Below are 21,752 nucleotides of genomic sequence, written 5' to 3' on the forward strand. Positions count from 1 at the left end.
CTCCTTAGCAGTGGGGCCTGCAGTGAGCCCCGGGGAAGGGGGAGCCACACGGCCCATTCAGCGCTATTTCCCACGGTTCTCCCCCGGCCCCAAACACGGGACCCCGCACCCCACGCCAACGTCTCCCTGAGGACGGGGTGCTGTTCACAAATGGGGGTCTTCTTATACCCATGGCCAGCCCACCAGAGCAGTGCCGATCATGACCATGCCCCTGGGACAGCAGCGCTGCCTCCCTCTCCCGCCCCAGCACGCGACAGGAGCAGGACGAGGCACTTCGCCGCCTTTCTTCCGCCTTCCCTGACCAGAGTCATCAGACAGAGCTCTAACAGTGTGGTGGCCCAGAGCAGAGCAGACAGACTGGGGCTGCGGAGGAGGCGGGCTGAGCCCCTCCAAGCCCCACTGCCAACTAGCCGTGTGACCCTAAGCCCGTTGGCTCACGAGGTGAAGACCCCACCAACCTCGAGCCTTGCGTCTTTCCAACTGGCTCCTCTGATTTCCCCACCCACCGGAGTCTCTGCTGAGCCTTCCTCCTTTCACTGACCCTCACCCCCCAGACACCCCCTACCCCTGGCTCGGCTCCAAGGCCAGGTCACACTCTTACACATACCCTCAGCTCCCCTGCCTGCCTCTCACTTCACTGGACCCACTCAGCGAAACTACGCCCCTGCCCCACGTGCGTACCCGTGCAGGGAACCCACGGGAGAAGAGGCACAGCTGCCTGGTCTCCAGCCACGGGCCAGACCCCTGACGCCCCCGCAGTCACGCTGCCCTGCCCTTTACTCTCCCAGCCACCTGGATGGCGTTCACACCTCTTCCCTGCTCCTCCGTCGCCACCCTCTCTGTCAGCTGAGGATCTTGCTTCCTACTTCACCAAGAAAAGGATGCAACAGAAAGAGAATTCCACTGACAACAGCAAATGCCGGCGAGAACGCGGAGCAACAGTAACTCTCGCTCACTGCTGGTGGGAACGCAGAATGGTGCAGCCACGTCGGAAGGCAGTGTGGCAGTCTCTTCCAAAACTAAACATACCCTTACCATTCCATCCAGCAATCAGGCTTCCTTGGTATTCACCCAAAGGAGCTGAAAACTTACTTCCACACAAAAACCCGCACACGCATGCTTACAGCAGCTTTACTGGGAACTGCCAAAACTTGGAAGCAACCAGTATGTCCTTCAGTAGGTGAAGGGATAAATAAACCGTGGTCCATCCAGACAGTGACTGTCACTCGGCACTAAAATGAGATGAGCCAGCAAGGCACTGAAAGCCATGGAGGAACCTTAAACGCATATCACTAAGTGAAAGAAGCCAATCTGAAAAAGCTGCGGACTGTATGATCCTGATGATGGAAAAGATAAAACTATGGAGGCAGTAAAAAAAAGCAGTCACCGGGGGTTAGTGGAGAGGGAGGGATGACGAGACAGAGCAAACAGATTTTTAGGGCTGTGCAGCTACTCTGTCTGATCCTATAATGATGGATACATGTCATGACACACTTGTCCAAACCCACAGAATGTACAACACCAAGAGTGAACCCTCGGGGCTTCCCTGGTGGCGCAGTGGTTGACAGACCGCCTGCCGATGCAGGGGACACGGGTTCGTGCCCCAGTCCGGGAAGATCCCACATGCCGCGGAGCGGCTGGGCCCGTGAGCCATGGCCGCTGAGCCTGCGCGTCCGGAGCCTGTGCTCCGCAACGGGAGAGGCCACAACAGTGAGAGGCCCGCGTACCGCAATAAAAAAAAAAAAGCGTGAACCCTCACGTAAACTATGGACTTTGGGTGATAACGATGTATCTATCGGGTTGGCCAAAAAGTTTATTCGGGTTTTTCCATAAAATGTTATGGAAAAACCAGAACGAGCTTTTTCGCCAACCCAGTATCAATGCAGGCTCATTGACTGCAACAAAGGTACCACTCTGGCAGGGATGCTGACAGTGGGGGTCTGCGCAGGTCCCGGGGGAGGAGGTATGTGGGGACTCTGCTTCATGTTGCAGTGCACCTAAAACTGCTCTAAAAAACAAAGTCTACCTTTTAAAAAGCAAATATGTTGATTAAAATCTATATTCACACACACACACGATGAAGCAGCATTAAAAACGATAAAGTAGTCTCCATGCACTGAAAAGGAGAGGACTTCCGGCCTCCTACGGCCACATCTGGCCTCCGGCATCTGCGCCCACACACGCTGCTCCGCCGCCTGTCTAGCCAGATGACGCCACCCGGCCAAAGCCAATTTCTCTATTTGAGCCCTAGATCCCACTCCGACGGAGGCAACTCAAGGACAAGGCTCCAGAATTCTCTACTCTCTCTGGTATGTTCAACTTCTACTCTTTTACTTCACAGTAAACAAAAACAGTAACAAAAACAAAAACAAAAGGATTTCTCCAGTCTTAAAGCAAGCTCACACCACTTCTTCCTCCAGCTATCACCCCCTTTCCTTGCCCCCGACGCAGCTAACCCACCAAAAGCACTGCGCTTGCCGCTTCCAGCTTCCCTCCTCCCGTTCCCTTAACTTTGCTCCAGTCATGCTTGGCCCTGCACGGCTCCCCTAGAACAGCTCTGGCCAAGGTCCCTTTGCTAAAGTCACTTGTCCTCATCTCCCCTGACCCTCGAGCACCCTCGGCCCAGCCGATCACACCCCACCCCCGACGCCCTGTCTGGTCTGCTCCTGGCTTCCCTGGGCTCCGGCACCCCATTCCTCCACCTCCCCGGCCCACCTCCCGCAGGCCTCTCAGCGCTCCATGCTCGTTCCTCTTGGTGACCTCACCTTGTCCCAAACCCCCTGGAGTTGTTGGAGTGCCAACAACTCCAAACTCGCATCCCTGCTCAGACCCAGCTCCCCAGGTCCAGACTCCTCCGTCACCACCTACAGCAGCCTCCAGGCCCGCACGGGGCCTGGTCCCACTGACCTCAGCCCCCTCCTCACTGCTCGGCCTCTTCGCTCCCCGGCCCGAGGCGCTCCTCCCACAGGCATCTGCTCCATGAACTTCCTTACCTGCTTCAAGTCTTTGCTTAAACCTCTCTTCATTCACCCGATGGGCACTGCTTCGGTGGGCAACCCTGACCTGCCTTCTCCAGTCCCCCTGCCCCTCTTACCACCTCTACTCTCTCATTTTCCTCCCAGCACTCATCACTGCCCACATATATGCTTCACTTATTTATTAATGGTGATTATTATCTGCCTCCCCCCACTAGAATGTAAGCTCTCCGAGGACAAAGGTCTTTGGTCCACAGATCAATCCCAAGTACCTGGAACAGCGCCTTGGCATATGGTGGCTGCTCAGTAAATATTTCTGGAAAGCACGTATGATGAGAAACATACTTAAGGACCTAGCTCAAGGCTTGGTACACTGCAGGCACTCAATAAATAAATAACTATGGCTGCGACTTGCTGCCAAAAGAAAACAAACAAAGCCTAGCAAAGCACAGGGAGGCAACGCACCCTCAACAAACCCAGCTGTTCCTTCTGAGCACAGCTGTATCGCCGACAGAGGGCTCTCCAACAGTGCCTGCGGCGGCACCCAACCTCCCCCAAGTGTCCAGCACAGACGGCCGGCCTCCTGCGGCTCCCGTCACATGTTGGCAGAGGGCCACTATCTGCTGCATCTTCTCCGAACTCAAAGGACAACCTCAAACTGACCCTCACCTGGAGTGAGAGAAACATCTCTAGTCAAGGTCACCGATGACATCCCAGGTGCCTAAACACCAGTTGGTGAGAACTGAGCTGGGCAAACAGGGGTCGGAAAAGAAGTGCAGGCATGCCGTAATCAAGGGGGCTGAGCTACTGAAAATCCATCTGGTACAAGAATTCACATCGGAGGCGCTGAAAACCCTGGGGTGCGGGTTTCAAAACAGGGTCAGAAGCCCCAGGGTAAACGTGTGCCTGTGAAAACAAGGCACACAGAAAGGGCAACACTCGGAATAACGGAGACGCCTCACAGACCCTTCGTTAGGGACATCGGAGCCACCCTAGCAGGGTCCTCGCCTGCTAGGGCCCCCCTGCTCCTCCGCGCTCAAGGCCAAGGCGGCGCCTGGCACTGACCCTGCTCTGCCGCAGCCCCCCACGCCCCCGCACGCGAGCCAGCAAGCCTCGGAGCTGACCCCAGCCCTGAGGAAGTGTCACGACCCTGCCCCCCGACCCACCCGGCTTAGTCTCTGCTCCTCCGGCCTGCAGAGTCTCCACCTCCTCTCCTCCTGCCCTCCCTGCCCAAGTCCCCCCTCCCCTTTCTGATCACGACACACACGTGACAAGGGGCAGGGCTGTGTCTTCCGTAGAAAGAGCAGGGACTTCGGAGTTGGACAAGTGAAAGGTCACAGTCCCTACTCGAAGGGCTGTGAAACACATGCCTGAGGGAGAGTGAAGTGCCTGGTGCGTGCTCAGAACAGGGCAGCTACTCCCGCCCCCAAGGGGAGCCCCTCCTCTAACCAGGTTCAACCCTCTCTTGTCAAGGCAGTCATCAGCTCCTGGGCAGACCTGCATCTTACTGTGTGTGGCTCTTAACGCGCTTTGAGTGCCTTGAGCCTGAATGTGGGTCCTAAAGGCCCCGCCGAATATGAGCTCCTGCCCACCTTTCCATCTCCTCTCCCACCTCTGCTCTCCATTCTGAGCACCTCCTGCTACGGTGCTTTCCCAGAAATGCTGGGCTTTTCCCTGCTCCTGTGACGTTGACAAAGAAGCACTGTCTCAACCTTGTGCACACGGAAGACACTTTCAAAGGCCTGCTGGCGTGTCAGCCCTGTATTTCTTTCTGGACCTCCCCAGGGCATTTGCTGCTGTGCTCGTATCTCTTTCCAAACCCTCATCACACGGCACAGTATAGGGATTTGCACAGCCGCCTGCAGCTGTGTCTGCCCATCTTCGTATCTTCTTGCCTGGCGCTTGAGCTCGACACCTTGATCAGGTCCCTCCTTCCATTTTCACAACTCAGAGGAGGACACCCGCAGCTCATTTTGGAGACAAGGACACTAAGCCCCAGAGAGGCTGAGTGGATGGCTTACCCAAGACCACACGCCAGCAAACAGGTAGATCAAGAGAACACCAACCAGCGCTCCGTCCAGGTATCACAGCGGTGCATGTGTGTACACATACACACACCCCAGCAGCTCAGATATACAGCAGGTGTTTTCTGTATATCACTAATGCCAGGTCAAAGTCACCAAGAATATTGGCAAGCACATTTTACAGAAAATTCACAGTTACAATGTTATACCTCAATTCACTGATGCTAATTCTAAAATGGTCAAAGCAGTAGAAAACTACAGTCAGGCAAAAAAAAAAAATAAACAAATAAATAAATTAGACATTAATATGCCTGCCATGTGCTGGGTGCTTCCCATCCATGTACATTTACTTCCTCCCCATTTAATCCTTTGAAGCATGAACTTATTTCTGTTTTCCAGAAAAGAAACCTAAGTTCAGAGTCCCAAACCCCGTATCATCTTTGTATCCCTTGCTAGCTACTTAACCACCTCTTGCCTCAGTTTCCTCACCTATAAATGAGAATTATTACGGCACTTACCTGAATCCATCAGCTTTCAGTGCAGCATACAGAACCCACTCTAGGAATTTTAAGCAGAAAGGGATTTAACTCAAGGAATTAGATGATTTCAAAATCGCTGTAAGGGCTGAGCTAGGCACCTCTAAACTGGGCCCCCAGGAACGGCTCCCTGAACAACACAGAACTGACGCACCAGGGGAGCTGCCACATCTGAACTGCCACTGGAATGGAATGCAACAGGAGCAGGAAGCCACCACAACTCCTCTCAACCCTGGGATGCAGAACGCAGCCACCTCCTGCACCGCCGCGGCCTCTACACATTCGGGAAAGGGACACAGGGAGGATGCTGCGGGGAAGCCTCACATCTCTATGACATCACTAAACAGCAGAAAACAGCCAAAGGGGAGGAAACATGGTCTCCGCCTGACTTCGGCCTCAAATCTTTCACAAACGGGACCTAATTCATGCCTAGAACCCTGGCTGCAAGCATCTCTGGGAAACACACACTTTTAACTCCCTGGCTCCACAGTGCAGGAAAGGCCCCTAGAAGGATGAACAAGCCAGCCCATGGAATCTAACACACGGCACTCCCTCGTGTGGCAGCTGAAGATTAAGTAAGGTGACCCCTCAGAAGTGCTGAGAATGGCACCCGGCAGGCACTGGGCATTGTCTGTTACTCCCTGTGCCAAGGGCTCTGGCTGTCACGTGTCTCTGAAGTGCGTCTGCCCTGTTGGTAAGCTAACTCACCTCCCTAAAAAGAAAGCAGGGGGCAGATACGTTCCTTAGCACTGCTCATGTCGCTTTTCAAATGGTCAAATCCCAAATGCCTAGATCAGTACAGGAACTAAAATTTTAGTTGCACACTTGCCCACTGAGTCAAAGTGCCCATCTAAAGATTTATTTTTCTTAAGCCAGTGGTTTCAAGTTTTTTCACACTCCCTTTTTAAAAAAGTGAAATCTTATGGGAAACCCAACAAAAGCAGAGAGCAGGGCCAGGAATCCAACCTGCTCATACTGGGCATGTGCTCTGCCCAGAGCCTCACCTGGAGGATGTCGTTTAACCTCCACATCAACGCTTCACAAGAGGCACAATTAACCCCCTGTCACCCAGTACACCCTGGGGACCACAGAGGTTATTAAGGAAGTTTCTTGAGGTCACACAGGTCAAAAATGGCAGAGCTGAGGTTCAAACCTGGGTCTGAGCAGCTCCGGCTCTGAACCACCAACTCCTCTGTCTCTATCTTTGAATTACAACTCAGTGCCAGGGCGAACCAGACACAGACTGTGCCCACAAGGACCTCTCAGCCAGGTCGGGAAGCGGACCGGAAAAATGCTTCATTACACTCCTTTAAACACACCCAGGGGCTCCACGGCTCCCAGCCGTCCACAAGCTGTCCCCTCTGCCCCACGTCTTCGCTTGGCGAGCTCCTTCTCCCCCTTCAGATGCAGTTCAAGCATCGCTTCTCAGCAAAGGATACTCAGCTCATCTCTCCTGAGAGCTTAATAAAGGGCTGCACAAAAGAAGGTGTAAGTGGTCAAAGGTAATTACTACCTTCCAGCCCGGAGCAGATGAGTAGCCTTAAACCCCGGGCTTCACAGAAATCCCAGCCCTATCTCCTGTGGAAAACAAGTGTGTTACTGAATTCCTCTCATATTTGCTGTCCAGCTTTTTAGATAAAGGCTCTTACACTACACCGGGCTCAGAGGAGCCCTGAACACAGTCCCTCTCTTCTATATAAGATGAGGATCCTGGGCTTCCCTGGTGGCACAGTGGTTGGGAGTCCGCCTGCCGATGCAGGGCACACGGGTTCCTGCCCCGGTCCGAGAAGATCCCACATGCCGCGGAGGGGCTGGGCCCGTGAGCCATGGCCGCTGAGCCTGCGCGTCCGGAGCGTGTGCTCCACAATGGGAGAGGTCACAACAGTGAGAGGCCCGTGTACCACAAAAAAAAAAAAAAGATGAGGATCCTGCTTAAAATATATTACATCAGTGGAAGATAGCCAATACTTTATATTAACTTTTTTTTTTTTTTTTTTAGTATTTATTTATTTGGCTGCACCAGGTCTTAGTCGCAGCACATGGGATCTTCGTTGAGGCACGCGGGACCTTTAGCTGTGGCACGCGGATCTTTGGTCGCGGCGTGTGGGATCTAGTTCCCTGACTAGGGATCGAACCCAGGCCCCCTGCATTGGGAGTGCAGAGTCTTAGCCACTGGACCACCAGGGAAGTCCCTATAATAACTTTAAATGGAATAAATCTATTAAAATATTGAATCACTGAAACTAATATAATATTATAAATCAACTAGACTTTAACGAAAAATATACATATGTATACAACATTAGTAAATTTCCTTCAAAGAAGCAATTAAATACCAACATTTACAACCTGCTAGCTCAGCAGTCCTCGACAGTTGGGCGATTTTGCCCATCTCCCCACCCCAGCCGGCCAGGGACATTCGGCACTGTCTGAGGATATTTTCGGTTGTCACAATTGGAAAGATGCTACTGGCATCTAGTGGGTAGAGGCCAGGGATGCTGCTAAACAGCCTTCAATGCACAGGACAGCTCCCACCACAAAGATTCACCCCTCCCCAAATGTCAACAGAGCCAAAGTGGAGAAATCCTGATCTTTTTCAATCCTGGATTGATCAAAGTAAAGCACAATATGGGGATAAGAACCAGAGAAAGCTTTAGAAAACATATTTTTTAGAAATGATAATATTTATGTTAGAATCACTGATAGCTACTACTTACGGAGGGCCAGGAAGTGTGCTAGGTGCTTCACCTATTTGATCTCTAACCTTGCACAGTAGTTTTATGCCCCATTTAAGGCTCAGGGAGGTGAAGTAACTTGCCCATGGTCACACAGCTATTAAGTAGGACAGCTAACACGGAACCCAGGCAGCCCAACTCCTGAACCAGTGCTCCTGACCTTGGTACCCCCAACACGCACGCGCGCGCGCGCACACACACACACACACGCACACACAGCCCCATGTCAAGACTCGTGCCCCCCACCCCTGCAGTGTGTGTCCATCTCCCCCACTGGAGGGAGCTCCTTACGGGCAGGGACTATCTCTAAGCTCAGGGTGGAGTCTCCACAGGAGGTGCTTACCGCAGCCTATGTGAAGGAGGGGCCAAAGGCACAAACTGGAGCTGGGCCTGGGCTTCCTCGGGGCAGTGGCCGGACTCAGCCAGCCCTCCTGGCGCTCCTCTGCTCCTGACTCGTCCAGGCCACCCTCATCAAGCAGTCAGGTTCACCAACAGGTCTGCTCCCTCAGGCTCCAAGTTCCCTGACCACCTCCACTGCTTCCTCTGAGCCCCATTCTCCTAGACCGGCCTTCCACAATGCCGCCCACAGTGCTTTCTACAACCCAGAAGTGGACTCGGTGAGGACAAGGACAACAGACGGGCACGAGGGTCAAGGGAGTCGCTGGGTTGAGGGGACAGAGTGGAGACACAGGATGACTCAGAAGCCTGGGCTGGGAACCACGAAGGACCAGCTCCAGCCGCAGCCCTGCCCCCAACAAGAACTCACACGGTCCACCGTCCTCGAAGTACCTGCTGTGTGCCAGGCCCTGCCTATAAACTCACCTGTAAAATGTTTAGTGGGTTCCAGACATTTTTGCACAGAACCCCCCGTTTTCCTCTCAAAGGAATTATGGACTGAAACTCTTCTCTAACACTTAAGACTCCAGGACAAAAAATTCACTACACTTGGCCCACGATATCACAGATCTTGATTCACTTGTCATTAATATGCCACCTGCTTCCCAAAGGTACTTAATAATGGCTCACAATAATAATGTCACAGTCATCAAAACGAGGGGAAGGAGATAAGAATTAAGAAATAAAACAACGAACGAGGAGACATTTGATTTCTGTGGCACAAAGCCAAGAAAGATTTTCAAGAAACAATCTGCAGTAATTGATAGTGTTTCCTTTCAAAGGAAATGAGGCTCCAACATAGACAGTAAGACAAAGGCAAGCAGACAAAGCAAGACGCAGTCACGACCATCACAACAAACAACTGACGCTGCAACGTTCACTCTGTCTGGGTCCGTACTAAGGTCCACATGTGTGAGCCCACTTCGTCTCCCTGACCACTGCAGGAGTAGGCCTCATCATACCCATTTTGTAGATGATGAAGCTGAGACAGAAAGCAAATGACGATGGGAACAATGCAGGTAAGACTACAAACACGGTATCAATAAATCAACAACACAACAGGCATCGTGTGCTAGGCTATTTACTAACGCTACTTTAGAGATGAGAAAGCTCAGAGAGGAGAAGTAACTTGTTCAAGGTCACACAGCTAGAATGTGGGTGCAGATCTGTTGAATTCCAAAGCTAAGTTCTTTCCTCTATGCTGTTTCCCAGCCACCCCCATTTTCGAGCAAGGTTTCCCAAATTTGCCAAGAACCTCAGATGATTCTAAAAACCTGTCTCCAAAGCCCTTCCCCTGAGATTCTGATCCTGGAGCTCTGGGATGGAGCCTGAAGAGCCGTATTTAACAGGCACCCAGGCGGTATTCATCAACAGGCAAAGTTGAAGACACTGATCTGAGCAAAGGGAACAGTTCAGCCACACAGACCTGATCTGCAGCAGCACTGTTTTAGGGCTATGGCCTCAGTGAGGATCGTGGTTCTCCCCCACGGTTCTTGGGTTTCTCCCACTGAAGGCAACCGTGAAGTCACTGAGTTCTGGGGCCAGGATTCTCCTGGGAGTAGCACAATACCTGTCTGCGGGTGCATCAGAGAGAAGAGGTGCCCCATAAAACCACAGCTGCCATCGGAGAGCTTCTCACTCAGGACTGGTCTCGGCTCATCCAAGACGACCCCACCGTCAGACGATGCGTGAGCCGAGGCAGCCGTAAGTGGACGTGCGCGCCCACAGCCGCAGAAGCCCCGGCTGATTCAAGCCAGCACATCCACCACCTCGAAGGGACACCCGTACCGCCAAGTGTCCAACACGGGCTCCGCTACGGGCACAGACAGGGGCAGCCAGGTGGACCACGGCGGCGTTCCTACCTGCCAGGCCCTGGGCCCAGGCCCTCCAGAGAGCTGCTGGGGACCAGACGGCCCTTCTGCACACAGTCTCCAGGGCCCTCGGCCCTTCCCTGCGGCACTCCACAGTCTGAGAGTTCACGTTTGCCTATGTGACTGACTGATATGTCCACTTCCACCACCCCCAGCCCGCAAGCCCACCCAAGGTCACTACCGAATTACTCCCATATTGCCTGTCAAGGGCAGAGCCCAGGACGCAAACACAAAACACTTGTTGAACGGAAACACAAGGGCACAAAAAAGAGGCTGTAGGAAGGGCTGCACGGGGCTTAAGGCGAGACACAGGGATGCCAGCATCCCGGTTCGGCGCCTGGGGACAGGGCACCACGGGGAGTGGGGTGGATGGCCCGGTCCTAACACAGGTGGGAACGTGTGTGGCTGCAGTGCAGTGACAGCACACATCTCAGAAGCAGGCCCAGGGCCAGAACACGAACAAAAGAGCACAGCCAGGCAGGAGCACAGGGCACGCGTCCAGGGGCACCCAGAAATACCTGCCCTGGGTTGTGCCAGCGGAGGCTGGAGTTACTAAGTCCGATATCACCCTCGCCAGCACCCTCTGCTTGGCCCAAGAAACTCAAGTTATCAGCATAAAGGGCCCTTCGGAGGATAAAGCTGACAAAGGCTGCTGATTTGTTAACAGTGGCCACTTACAGGTCAGCCTCAGCCACAGCAGGTCAGAGGCCAGGAAGTGACAAGAGACTGTGCGAGTGACAGGGACACAGAAGTGACAGCCAGCAGTGAGGAATCGAACAGCAGAATCACCAGTCCTCCGCACAAGTCCACAGGACTCTGGGCTACTGGAAACGGCATAATTTTCTGTATGACAGTGTCTGCTCTGTGGGCAGGAAACACAGGACACACTGCAGACAAGAACAACAAAGCAACTGGTCTGAACTGAATAACCTGGCTCTTCTAGAGAGATAAAGACGGCATTACCTTGTAAAGAAGTTACTAAATGGTCCCAATATTTTCAATTTCCTCCCCTCCTCGGTTTCATCAACACAGTCCTGCTGGCGTAGGTCACGGGTTTCCTTGATGGAGCTCAAGGTGACATCAGTAAACTGTGGGTCATCGTCATTCTCCAGGGTCACGATGGCACTGGAGCTGCTCGTGACCACGAGGTCCAAGATGTCCTCATTGCTGACGGACAGCGTGGCTGACAGCTCTGTGCCGAGACTGGACACGCTGCAGACTGAGACATTGTCGCTGCGGTTCAGGGTTTTGGAGGTGGGGCTGTAGAGCTTCACTGAGTCATAGCCTGTCCTGGGAAACGTGGAGGACTTCCGCACACTCTGTTCCCGCTCGGCACTGGTGGGAGCTGGTGGCGCGTAGGAAGGCAGTGGGCACGCGCTCTGGCAGGCTCGCTCAGGGATGATCTCCGACTCGGACTGTTTCCTCTTCACGTGGACCACGCTGCAGGGGACAGGTTCCGGGTTGCCGATCTCTAGGGTAGGGATGCCTGAGTCCACCGATTGAAGGCTGTGCCGATCTTCTAAAGCACCAAGTTTCAGCTTGGGCCCGTACTCAGGCAACGAGAGGGATCTGGGTGCCTTGAGATTCAGGGGTTGCAGGTTCTGAACGTGGTTTCCTGGTCGACCGTCCAGAATGCCCACCAAGGCTACGCCATTTGTAGTGGTGGAAAGGTTTCCATCAGTCATCTTGGTCCACAGAAAAACTAGAAAAAACACCAAAACGGAAATCAGGACAGTGAATATAAAAGCCAAAGATGCAATTCCTCTGACGCACGTTCAAATGTTCTGACACCCCTTTTAAAAGAGGAATCCTTGAAATAAGCCCTACATACACAAGTTTTAATTCAGGGCCAGAAGCTAGAGTTTTAACGTATATTATCATGATATAAAACAACAGGAAGATAGTTCAAACAAAGGATACACCTAGGGTAAAAATACATAAAATAACCATCTTTATCATCCCCATCACTGCCCCCAGTCACATCTGCGATCCTCAGGACAGCACTGGGAGTGTGAGGGCTGTGCCGGGCAGAGAGAAGGGGTTTTGTTTTCCACGTTTTTTTAAATGATAAACAGGATACCTCTGTCAAAAGTATGTGAATTCATAACCCATACATAAGTCAACGTTCAACTTGTTCTGAGACAGCACAGAAATCGAGACGCCTTCCTCATGACAGAAAAGAAGATGAACTGTGTATGCCATGTGCAGTGAGATGACCCCAAACACATTCAAGTTAGCCATGGGTCTCCACGATGTTTTAGTCACCTTACTCAGGTCTACAAGGCGGGGCATATTATCCCCTTTACCATGGAAGAAACTGAGGCTCAGGTCAAGAAACGGGTCCATGGGACTTCCCTGGTGGCGCAGTGGTTAAGAATCTGCCTGCCAATGCAAGGGACACGGGTTCGAGCCCTGGTCCGGGAAGACCCCACATGCCGTGGAGCAACTAAGCCCATGCACCACAACTACTGAGCCTGTGCCCTAGAGCCCGTGCTCCACAACAAGAGAAGCCACCGCAATGAGAAGCCCATGCACCACAACAAAGAGTAGCCCCCGCTCGCCGCAACTAGAGAATGCCTGCGCGCAGCAACAAAGACCCAAGGCAACCAAAAAGAAAAAAAAAAGAAATGGGTCCAGGATCACATTGTTATTTAGCCGCAGAGCTGGGATCTATAGGACTGACCCCAAAATAAGCCATAGTAGTGGATGAATGGTATAGTTTGGGGTTATAAAAACCCAGGTCAGAAGGCTGGCTCAGTGAAGACGGATGATCAATAAAGGAAAAAATAAAGGCCATGAACCTGCAGTAAACACACAGGCCCTGCCTATGGTTCTCTGGCCTAAGACTGGGGTAGGAGGCGCATCAGCCTGGACAGCACAGTCCCCTGTGCTCTGAGAACCCTGGGGTTTGTTACATTACCTTCTCCTGTCCTTTTAAAACATCAAAAACTAAAGAAACCTGGTGGTGCCTTTAAATTTGATCCATCGAACAGAAACCACATAAAGAAGGGAACTTTGGGCTCAGTCCTTCCTGGGTTCTAATCCCAACTCCACTAGATTGCCTTGGGAGAATTAAATAAAGTGCCGTGAGAAAGGCATTCAGCAGGCGCCCCCCACCGCAGGCACTGTTAGCAGCTGCTATCATACAACAGCAAACAGCTGAAGGTCTGAAGCCTGGCAGTAACACTGATAACCACCCCCTTTCGGGTGTTATTTTAGCTTTTGCAATGAGCTTCCCGCTCCCCTTCAGGAAGCCTGGTCTGCCTCTCACTGTCAACACGGCCAAAGCAAATTCATTAAAAGCAGAAAACGGGGGAGGGGTAATCTCCCCCCCTCCCAGACATGGAAGGAACCAGTCACACAGTACAGCACTGGAGCAAAAACAGAAATAAGAAGGAATGAATTCAATTGCGGAATTCAGAAATAGACTGAACTGGGCTTCCCTGGTGGCGCAGTGGTTGAAAGTCCACCTGCCAATGCAGGGGACACGGGTTCATGCCCCGGTCCGGGAAGATCCCACATGCCGCGGAGCGGCTGGGCCCGTGGGCCATGGCTGCTGAGGCTGCGCGTCCGGAGCCTGTGCTCCGCAACGGGAGAGGCCACAGCAGTGAGGGGCCCGTGTACCGCAAAAAAAAAAAAAAAGAAAGAAAGAAATAGACTGAACTATGAATAAAAACTTGAAATATGACCCAGTGAGTAAGGAAGGATTATTTAATCATGGTGTCGTACTAATTGGTTATCAATTTTTCTTGGAAGGTAGAACTACACCAAAACAAAACTACAAGCAAAATTACAGCTTAATACAAAAATGAGATTATAAAGGTATTGCACAAAATAAAGTGCTTCCCTAACCTACAGAGCAAAAACTCAGTTCATCCTCGGAAAGGATCTGGGCATTCCCCTCACCACATGGGAACCTGTCTTAACTGTTTTGCAGTTCACACTGCCCTGAATTTCCTGGGCTGCGGCCCCTACCCTGAGTCCCCAGCCAGGAGTTCCTCCCAGGCAAGGCCACAGCAAACTGTCTCTGGAACCCTGCGCTGGGAAAACTCCCGAACCAAACCATGATGTGAAACAACAGGATTCACGACGGGAAGACACAGGAAGATAAATCTGTATACCAATTTGAAAGTTCTACTTTTTTTTTTTAATCAAGAGGAAAATCCAGTAAGAAACATTTTTAGCACATAGTTAAGAGCTAATCTTTGGCAACGCCAAAGGTAATGAGAATTATCCAAATACCATCAACACACCAACAGGTCAAACTGGCAAAAAGCCATAAACACAAGAGGAAAAACTCACAGTAAGCAGAGCCGAGACCCTCCGACAGCCCCAGCTGAAATTCTGGCCCTGCCACTTACTAGCTGGGGAGATGCTCAACCTTTCTGAGCCTCAACTTCCCTCCTCCCCAGGAGTAAAAGGGGGCGATACCATACACCTCACAGGCTGGCTGAGGATAAAGGAAATGAGGTGTGGTGAAGCGCCGGCACACCTGTACCTGACACACGGTAGGTGCCCAATAAATGTGAATTTCCTCCACTCCAGCCACATAAAGAGCCTGAGTACCTGGGAAAAAAACCTACGAATTTAAACTGAAATTTTGACACTAGAATAGGCAGCAACATGGAACAAGTGTGTGATGTGGACCCAAGGACCCCTTCTCCTCTGAGTCGCCAAGATGGACGCACAGGGAAGAAAGAAACAAGGTCGGACAGAGTCCCAAGCCGCTTGGTGGTGGCCTCGTCCTCCGTCTTCTCTCCTCTGCCTTGGGGCCACAGAGAGAAGCCTGAGGGCCTCTTCTAGGGAGAAGCTGAGGGACCTTTGGGGCCCCCGATGGTTCCAAGCCCAGCTTAAGTTCCTTAAACTTGAGGAACAGACTCAGAGAACAGCCTTCAGAGAAATAAACCTAAAAGGGAAAAAGTACTTCCCCTTGCACCATATTCTAAGACCAAACTCCGCAAGGGCCAAGGCCAACTGTCCTCAAGCCCTTTCACCTGGTGCTACCAGTGCCATAAAACCAGAAGCCACGCGCCAGAGCACCTGCCTTCCGACGGGGCCCTGCAGGGCGAGGCTGCACAAAGGGGGTGCTTCCAAGAGAGGCTGCAGGGTGGACTCTGGAAGCCAGCCAGGAGACCAGCTGCGGATGGCCTGCCTCCAAATCACACGTTCTCTAAAGACAGAGTAAGCCTAAATTCCCCAAGCCGGCCCAGGGCCCTCTGGATCCGTCCCTGCCAGCCACACCAGCCTCATGCCGTCACCCTCACCTCTCTCAGCACCCAGCCGTCCTGCGCCACTGCCGCAGGTACTCTCCCCAGCTCTGCCATCAGCGCCCCTGGGGATCTGGGAGCGTGTGCCACAAGGAGACACAGCACCTCCCCTGAGAAGCCTTTCTCAACTCCCCCAGGAGGCTGCAGGCCCTCCTTCCTCCTGAGCTCCTTGCGGCCACACCCCACCTGCAGCAGTTTCCGTGTCTCTCTCTCCTGGCTCCTGACTAAGCTTCAGGCGGGCACATGCTAACAGTTTCTGGATACCACTGCCTGGTCAAATGCCTAGCATGGTTAAGGATTAAAAAATCTATTTGCGGGACTCCCCTGGCGGTCCAGTGGTCAAGACTCCGTGCTTCCACTGCAGGGGGCATAAGTTCGATTCCTGGTGGGGGAACTAAGATCCCACATGCCACGCAGTGCAGCCAAAAAAAAAACATTGTATTTGCTGAATTAATTATTACTAACAACTACATTCTAGTTGTGGGCAGGTTTCAGGGGCAATCCATCCAAGAAACATCTGTTGAGAGCTGGGTTGTGTTTCAAGAACAAGGTGAGCAGGGGAGGTCACAGAAGAGGAAGAAAATCCATCGTGCTCCCAGCCGTGCGTGCAGACGGCAGACCCAGCAAGTGAGCGGTGACCGCCCTGTGCGCCGTATCCGCTGCTAGACTAGACGGCGACCAACACTGTGAACACTTGACAGCTCAGGAAAGTAAAACGAAATTTCCCTCTGCAGTTGTTTCCCAAAGTCTCACACAACCCCCTGCGCAGTGGCCGCCACAGCATGCGACCTGGGCTCTCAGAGTCACCCGGGCACAGCCCGGCACCAGATCCAAGTCTGATGAGGAGCAGCCGTCACCGTCCGGAGGAGAGAAACACACAAGACATGACGCACAGATAAGACGAAGACTTTCTATTCCAGGCAGCAAGGCCATCTGAATTTTACTTACCTGCCACAAAACTGAGTTCTGCAGGAAGCAAAGAGGAAAAGTGCCCAAGAGACTGACACAACCTTCACTCCCAGGGGCCCGTCTTTAGTTTAATACGAGTCAGAGAGTGGAGAGCAGCTCTGCCAGTGACTCTGAACAAGGCTTTGGAAAACAAGTCCATCTTGAAGCAACAATTTAATTTTCTCCTCCTTAAAAAGTAATGGGACTAAGTCTTGACCAAGTCTTCATAAATGAAAGAAACAGTTTATGAAACCAAAACTAAATGATTTAGTTAGGGTCCCAGGGGAAGAAAACTCCACTCACTGGTGGCTTCAGGGAGGGACAGCTCTGCCCGTCCATGCAGACATCCTCTGCACTCCTCTCCTCTCCCGTGGCTCCTTCCTGCCCACGGGGCGTGTGCTATACACAGCCTCCCTCGTCCCAGCTCTCCCCTCTGGACACTGCGGAGGAGAGCGGCCCCCTCGCACCCCCATCAGCACGGGGACAACGCCACTCTCCCTGATCCTCCACGGAGGGTGCGCTCATCTTCGCTGCCAAGCCTCCTGTCAACCCAGGCCTGCCGCTGCTCGCCGTACCCTGCCGCTTAAGAGTCAGGCGCACACGGCCCCTTTCTATCAGCCATGGCCTGAGGGCCCATCTGTCACAGATCCAAAGTTTCCAGAGGGCAGGAACTCGGACTGCAAGTCCTGACAACACCAGAGCACCACCATAAAACTACAATTTCATGAGCACCAGGCACCGTTCTAAGCTCTTACCATGCCATTCTGTGCCAGAGCCCTCAGCAGCCCTCTGCGCCAGGCATCACCCCCACTGCACAGAGGAGGAAACCGAAGCACACAGCTTGCCCAGGTCTCCACTTTCACGTGGCAGCAGCTGTGGCCTGAGCCCAAGTCTGTGACCCCAAAGCCCCTTGGCAAGCTTTGCTACTTACAGCCCTAATGCAGACATCAAGCACCTCCTCAAATCCTTATCCCTCCCGTGAAAGAAGAGGATCTCACAGGTGGAAACAACGCTGGGCTGAGCCAGAGGCAGCAACCTGCCCAAGGTCTTGCAGGGAGGGTCCCACCTGAGTCTTCTCTCTCCAACACCTGCGTCACCCTCCAGAAGGCCTCTCAGGGGTCCTTCACGTTTCCTGGTGAGGATGCTGGTGGGACCGCCAGACTCGCCACAGGAGTGGCTCTCTCAGGCCTTCACCTCAAGCCTAGACCAAACAAAAAGGAGAACCCACTGACCTGTGAGACATCTCCCATGACAATCAGACATTTGTGTAGAGGGCTCACAAGCACCAACCACTGTGAGTCTCTTTCTCTTTTTAATTCAAGCAGTGGAAAGAAAGGCATAGGACGTTCTGCATCTCAGGCGCCTCGGCATTAACAGTTAACACAAGCAGCTGCCTCTGCTCACCGGTGCACGCTGCACGGTGGGCACTGTGTTCGGTGTCCACACCCACCATCTATGACCTATGTAACCTCCCCAGCAACCCCCAGAGCTGAGGACACTGTCATCACCATCCCACAGACAAGACCGAGGCGCAGATGGAACGCAGACTGAAGGGGTCCTGCTGGGGCTGACCTGGAGCCTACACTAAGGTGCTTACTCTTTCCACTGCTGCACAAGCGGCCTAAAATAATGGACTAATGTGCATTACATAGAAAGGGAAAGTCGGGACTTCCCTGGCGGTCCAGTGGTTAAGACTCCATGCTTCCACTGCCAGGGGAGGGGGTGGGGTTGATCCCTGGTCAGGGAACTAAGACCCCGCATGCTACGCGGCACAGCCAAAAAAAAAAAACCACAGAATAGGAAAGTCAACTAGAAAAGTAGTTTGTTTTTTTTAAAGAGTTATTCTTTAGGATAAAAACAATCCTAAAAAAGAATTTCCTAGAAGCCCAATATATTCCTCTGGACGGTGCACGGCAACTTTGAGGCACCTGGAACTCAACGCGATGTAGTTCAGTAAGTTTCCGTCCATCAGCAAACCAGGCAGAAACTGGCGTTAAACTGCTGAGGGTCCCCGGAGGCTCCTTCCCAACCCTAAGGAACAGATATTTAACTTACACCGCCCAAAGGTAGTGATGTTTAAAAGGCACAGGTGGGACATTTTAAATTAAGGACTTTCAGTGCACAGGGGAGGTTTCCCCTCTACCCCCAAATGTTTCAGCTTCATATATTTACCAAAACTAATCATCGTAAGTACCTGTAAAGTGACCGGAAGGCAACTCACAGGTTCGGAAGATAGTCCACTTAACAAAGCCAACACAATTTATAATCTTAATTATTAATAAGTCAAATAATTTACTGAAAATTTACCAAACACCAAACATACCAGGAGCTATCACATGCTCTAATCATCACAAGCCTGCCAAGTACACCCAAGAAACTATGAGATTCAGAGAAGCTGAGTGACACACCCAAGGTCACACAGCAAGAGAAACAGGATTCAAACCGGGTCTGACATCAAAGGCCAAACATGGCTTGCTGTTGTGCTTAAGAGTACAGACCCTAAACTTTGTGATCATCGATAAGTTAAATACAACAATATTTAGACTTCTCTGTATGTATGTTAGACTTCAATAGAAAAGTTTTAAAACTAAAATACACAAGGGGAAAAAATAATGCAGGTTCTGGAGGTAGACCACGTAAGTTCAAATCCTGGCTCCTCCGCCTAGCAGTTGTTGGACCTTGGACTAGTTTAACTTCTCTGTGCCTCGATTTCCACGTAGTAAGAGGGGGACAATAATAGACCCTATTTCATTAGGCAGTTGACAAGATCGGGGAAGAAACCTACATAAAGCCTTTAGAATCGTGCCTTGGAAGATGCTCGCTGGCATCGCTCTTCCCCGGGCACCCGACACGGCCAGCCAGCTCAGGCCCCCTATTTTAGCAACTCATTTGCATAAGCAAGCCCAGACACAGCCAGTCTGCACAGCCTCACTGTACGGCTTCGCCCTGTCACCAGCATCTCTCCTCGCACCTCCGCTGCGGCACTGACCGAGCGCTGGGCCTCAGCTTCCCCATCTGTCAAATGAGGTGACTAGCCCAGCCAAGCTACCCGAGGTCCTTGCAACTTGACGATCTAGAATTCTAAACCCAGACCCTAGAAACTGTATACCCTCCCTACAGCAAACATTGACAACACGTACCCATTTTCCTAAAATCCTCTCTTACATATTAGGTACAATGTCTGGTGTGATGACAAATCTTCTCCAAGGTCTCAAAGCTCCGCGAGCACCCACGCCATGCTGGGCAGGCATCCTCTGTGCTGAGGGTGAAGACGTGACAGTCAGAAGCTCTGACCAACAGGGAAGACAGATTCTTAAGCATGTTGCTCTGATAAGCTGTGTCCTCTCTGCTGAGAGGCCTTCAGCAGAGCACAAGCAAGGGGAAGCGGAGGTAGGACGGGCAGGAACTCACCCGCTGGACAGAGGGAAGTAGGGCAGTGGGAGGGAGAGATGGAGAAGTGGAAGGGCGGAGGGGTGGAGGGGTGGAGAAGTAGAGAGAGGTGCCTGAGGGGAACTGCAGGGACCCGCGGAGGCCAGGTGAGGCAGCCCTGATTCGGAGCATGAGAGGGTGGGCTGGGGGCAGGCTGTAAACAGTCTCGCGAGCATGGAGCAAGCCCACCTCGGCGCCACGCAAAGTGCTAAGCAAGGACCTGCCAGGACCTGCTGGGGCCGTGAAGGACACTGAGATGAGCGGAGCCTGGCCCCGTGACCTGCCTCAGTGTGAATGTCATCCCTGCCCCTCTCCAGCTGGGTGACCCTGAACCGGTTACCTGACCGCCCTCGATGCGGCCCAAAGGGTGCATTCACTCAATAACCCTGAGCCCCAAGAACATGCCAGCTTCTCACAAGGGCTGTTAGTCAGGTGAAGCCCACAGTCTCAAGGGGTCAAACATACCACCACCAAGACAGTAGTAAGGCAGCCTTGGTTGGGGGGTGGGAGGGCGGAGCAACCCAGGTGGGACAGGGGCTAAGCAGTTGGGAAGAAGCCCTATCCAAACCTGAGACACAGGTTGGTACCGGCCAGATAAACCGGGCAAGAGGAAGGGACTGCTGTAAGGTCTGGTCTGGTCCATGCACAGCTCCTAACAGTGCCCAGCAGCCACCCATCCTCTACAAAGGTAGCCAAGACAACGGCGAGGGGCCAACGCCTGCAGACACGGGCCCTAAGACACCGCCCTGCCCCGTAAACGAAGGGCGTGAGTCCGTGCCCAGGAGCCTCCTGCCCACAGAACTTCCCAAAGCCAAGCTTCCACTTCCACATCCAAGTTGGAGCAGATGGCGCCTGTCCAACTTTGAAACGCACGCGGCTGCCTGTGGCCCGCTGCGCAGGCGCGGGGTCTGGGGTCCGCCGGCCGGCGCTGCGGCCTCGTGAAGAGGAGCCTTCCCGGCGGCCGCAGCCCCCCAGCTCTGAGCCGCTGCCCCCCCCCCGCTCCTTCCTCGGGGCAGCTCTCTGTCCCCATACAGCTCCTGCCCCTCAGCCTCCCGCTGGGATGCATCCCGAGGGGCGGGTCCCCGAGGCTGAGGGAGCTGTAGTCCAGGTACGGGGGCCCCTGAAGCAAAAGGGAGTCCCCGGCCTGGGGAGTAGGCGGTCCCAAGAGAAGGGGGCGTCTGCGGCCCCAGAACAGGGATCTGAGAAGCAAGGGGGTCGGGAGCTGCCAGGTGGACCCAGAGGTGGAGGGGGTTCCGGGCGGTCGGAGGCTCCGAGGTGTGGGGAGAGGGGCTCCGGCGAGTCGGGGACTGCAAACTGCCGGGGGTCGCAGGGGTCGGGGGCCCTGAGGTGGAGGGGGTCCCGGCGGCTGGGGGGCTCCGAAGTGGCGGGATCCCGGTGTTCTGTGGCCCCGACGCCGTGGGGGCTCTTATGGGTCGGGGAGCGCCGAGCCGGCTCCTCTCCCGGCCCGGGAGCCCCGCGCGTCTGAGGGGGAAAACTTTTCGTCAAGTTCCGGGAAAGTAGCGGGTCGGGGCGCGCGTCTCACCGAGGAGCGGGCGAGCCGAGCGCCCCCG

The 21,752-nt window shown here is 53.2% G+C and overlaps 1 protein-coding gene across 1 annotated transcript in view; it reads right to left on the reverse strand.

Annotated features, from left to right (window-relative positions):
• Positions 1-21,752, reverse strand: part of TBC1D14 (TBC1 domain family member 14) — a 104,894-nt gene that overhangs the window by 82,262 nt on the left and 880 nt on the right. The window contains exon 2 of the mRNA XM_030876866.3: positions 11,501-12,239. Coding sequence (XP_030732726.1) covers positions 11,501-12,222 — 722 coding nt within the window. The 5' untranslated portion in view covers positions 12,223-12,239. The remainder of the gene's footprint in view (positions 1-11,500; positions 12,240-21,752) is intronic.

This window comes from Globicephala melas, chromosome 5, assembly GCF_963455315.2.
Source record: "Globicephala melas chromosome 5, mGloMel1.2, whole genome shotgun sequence".
In the NCBI taxonomy this organism is placed as follows: Eukaryota; Metazoa; Chordata; class Mammalia; order Artiodactyla; family Delphinidae; genus Globicephala; species Globicephala melas.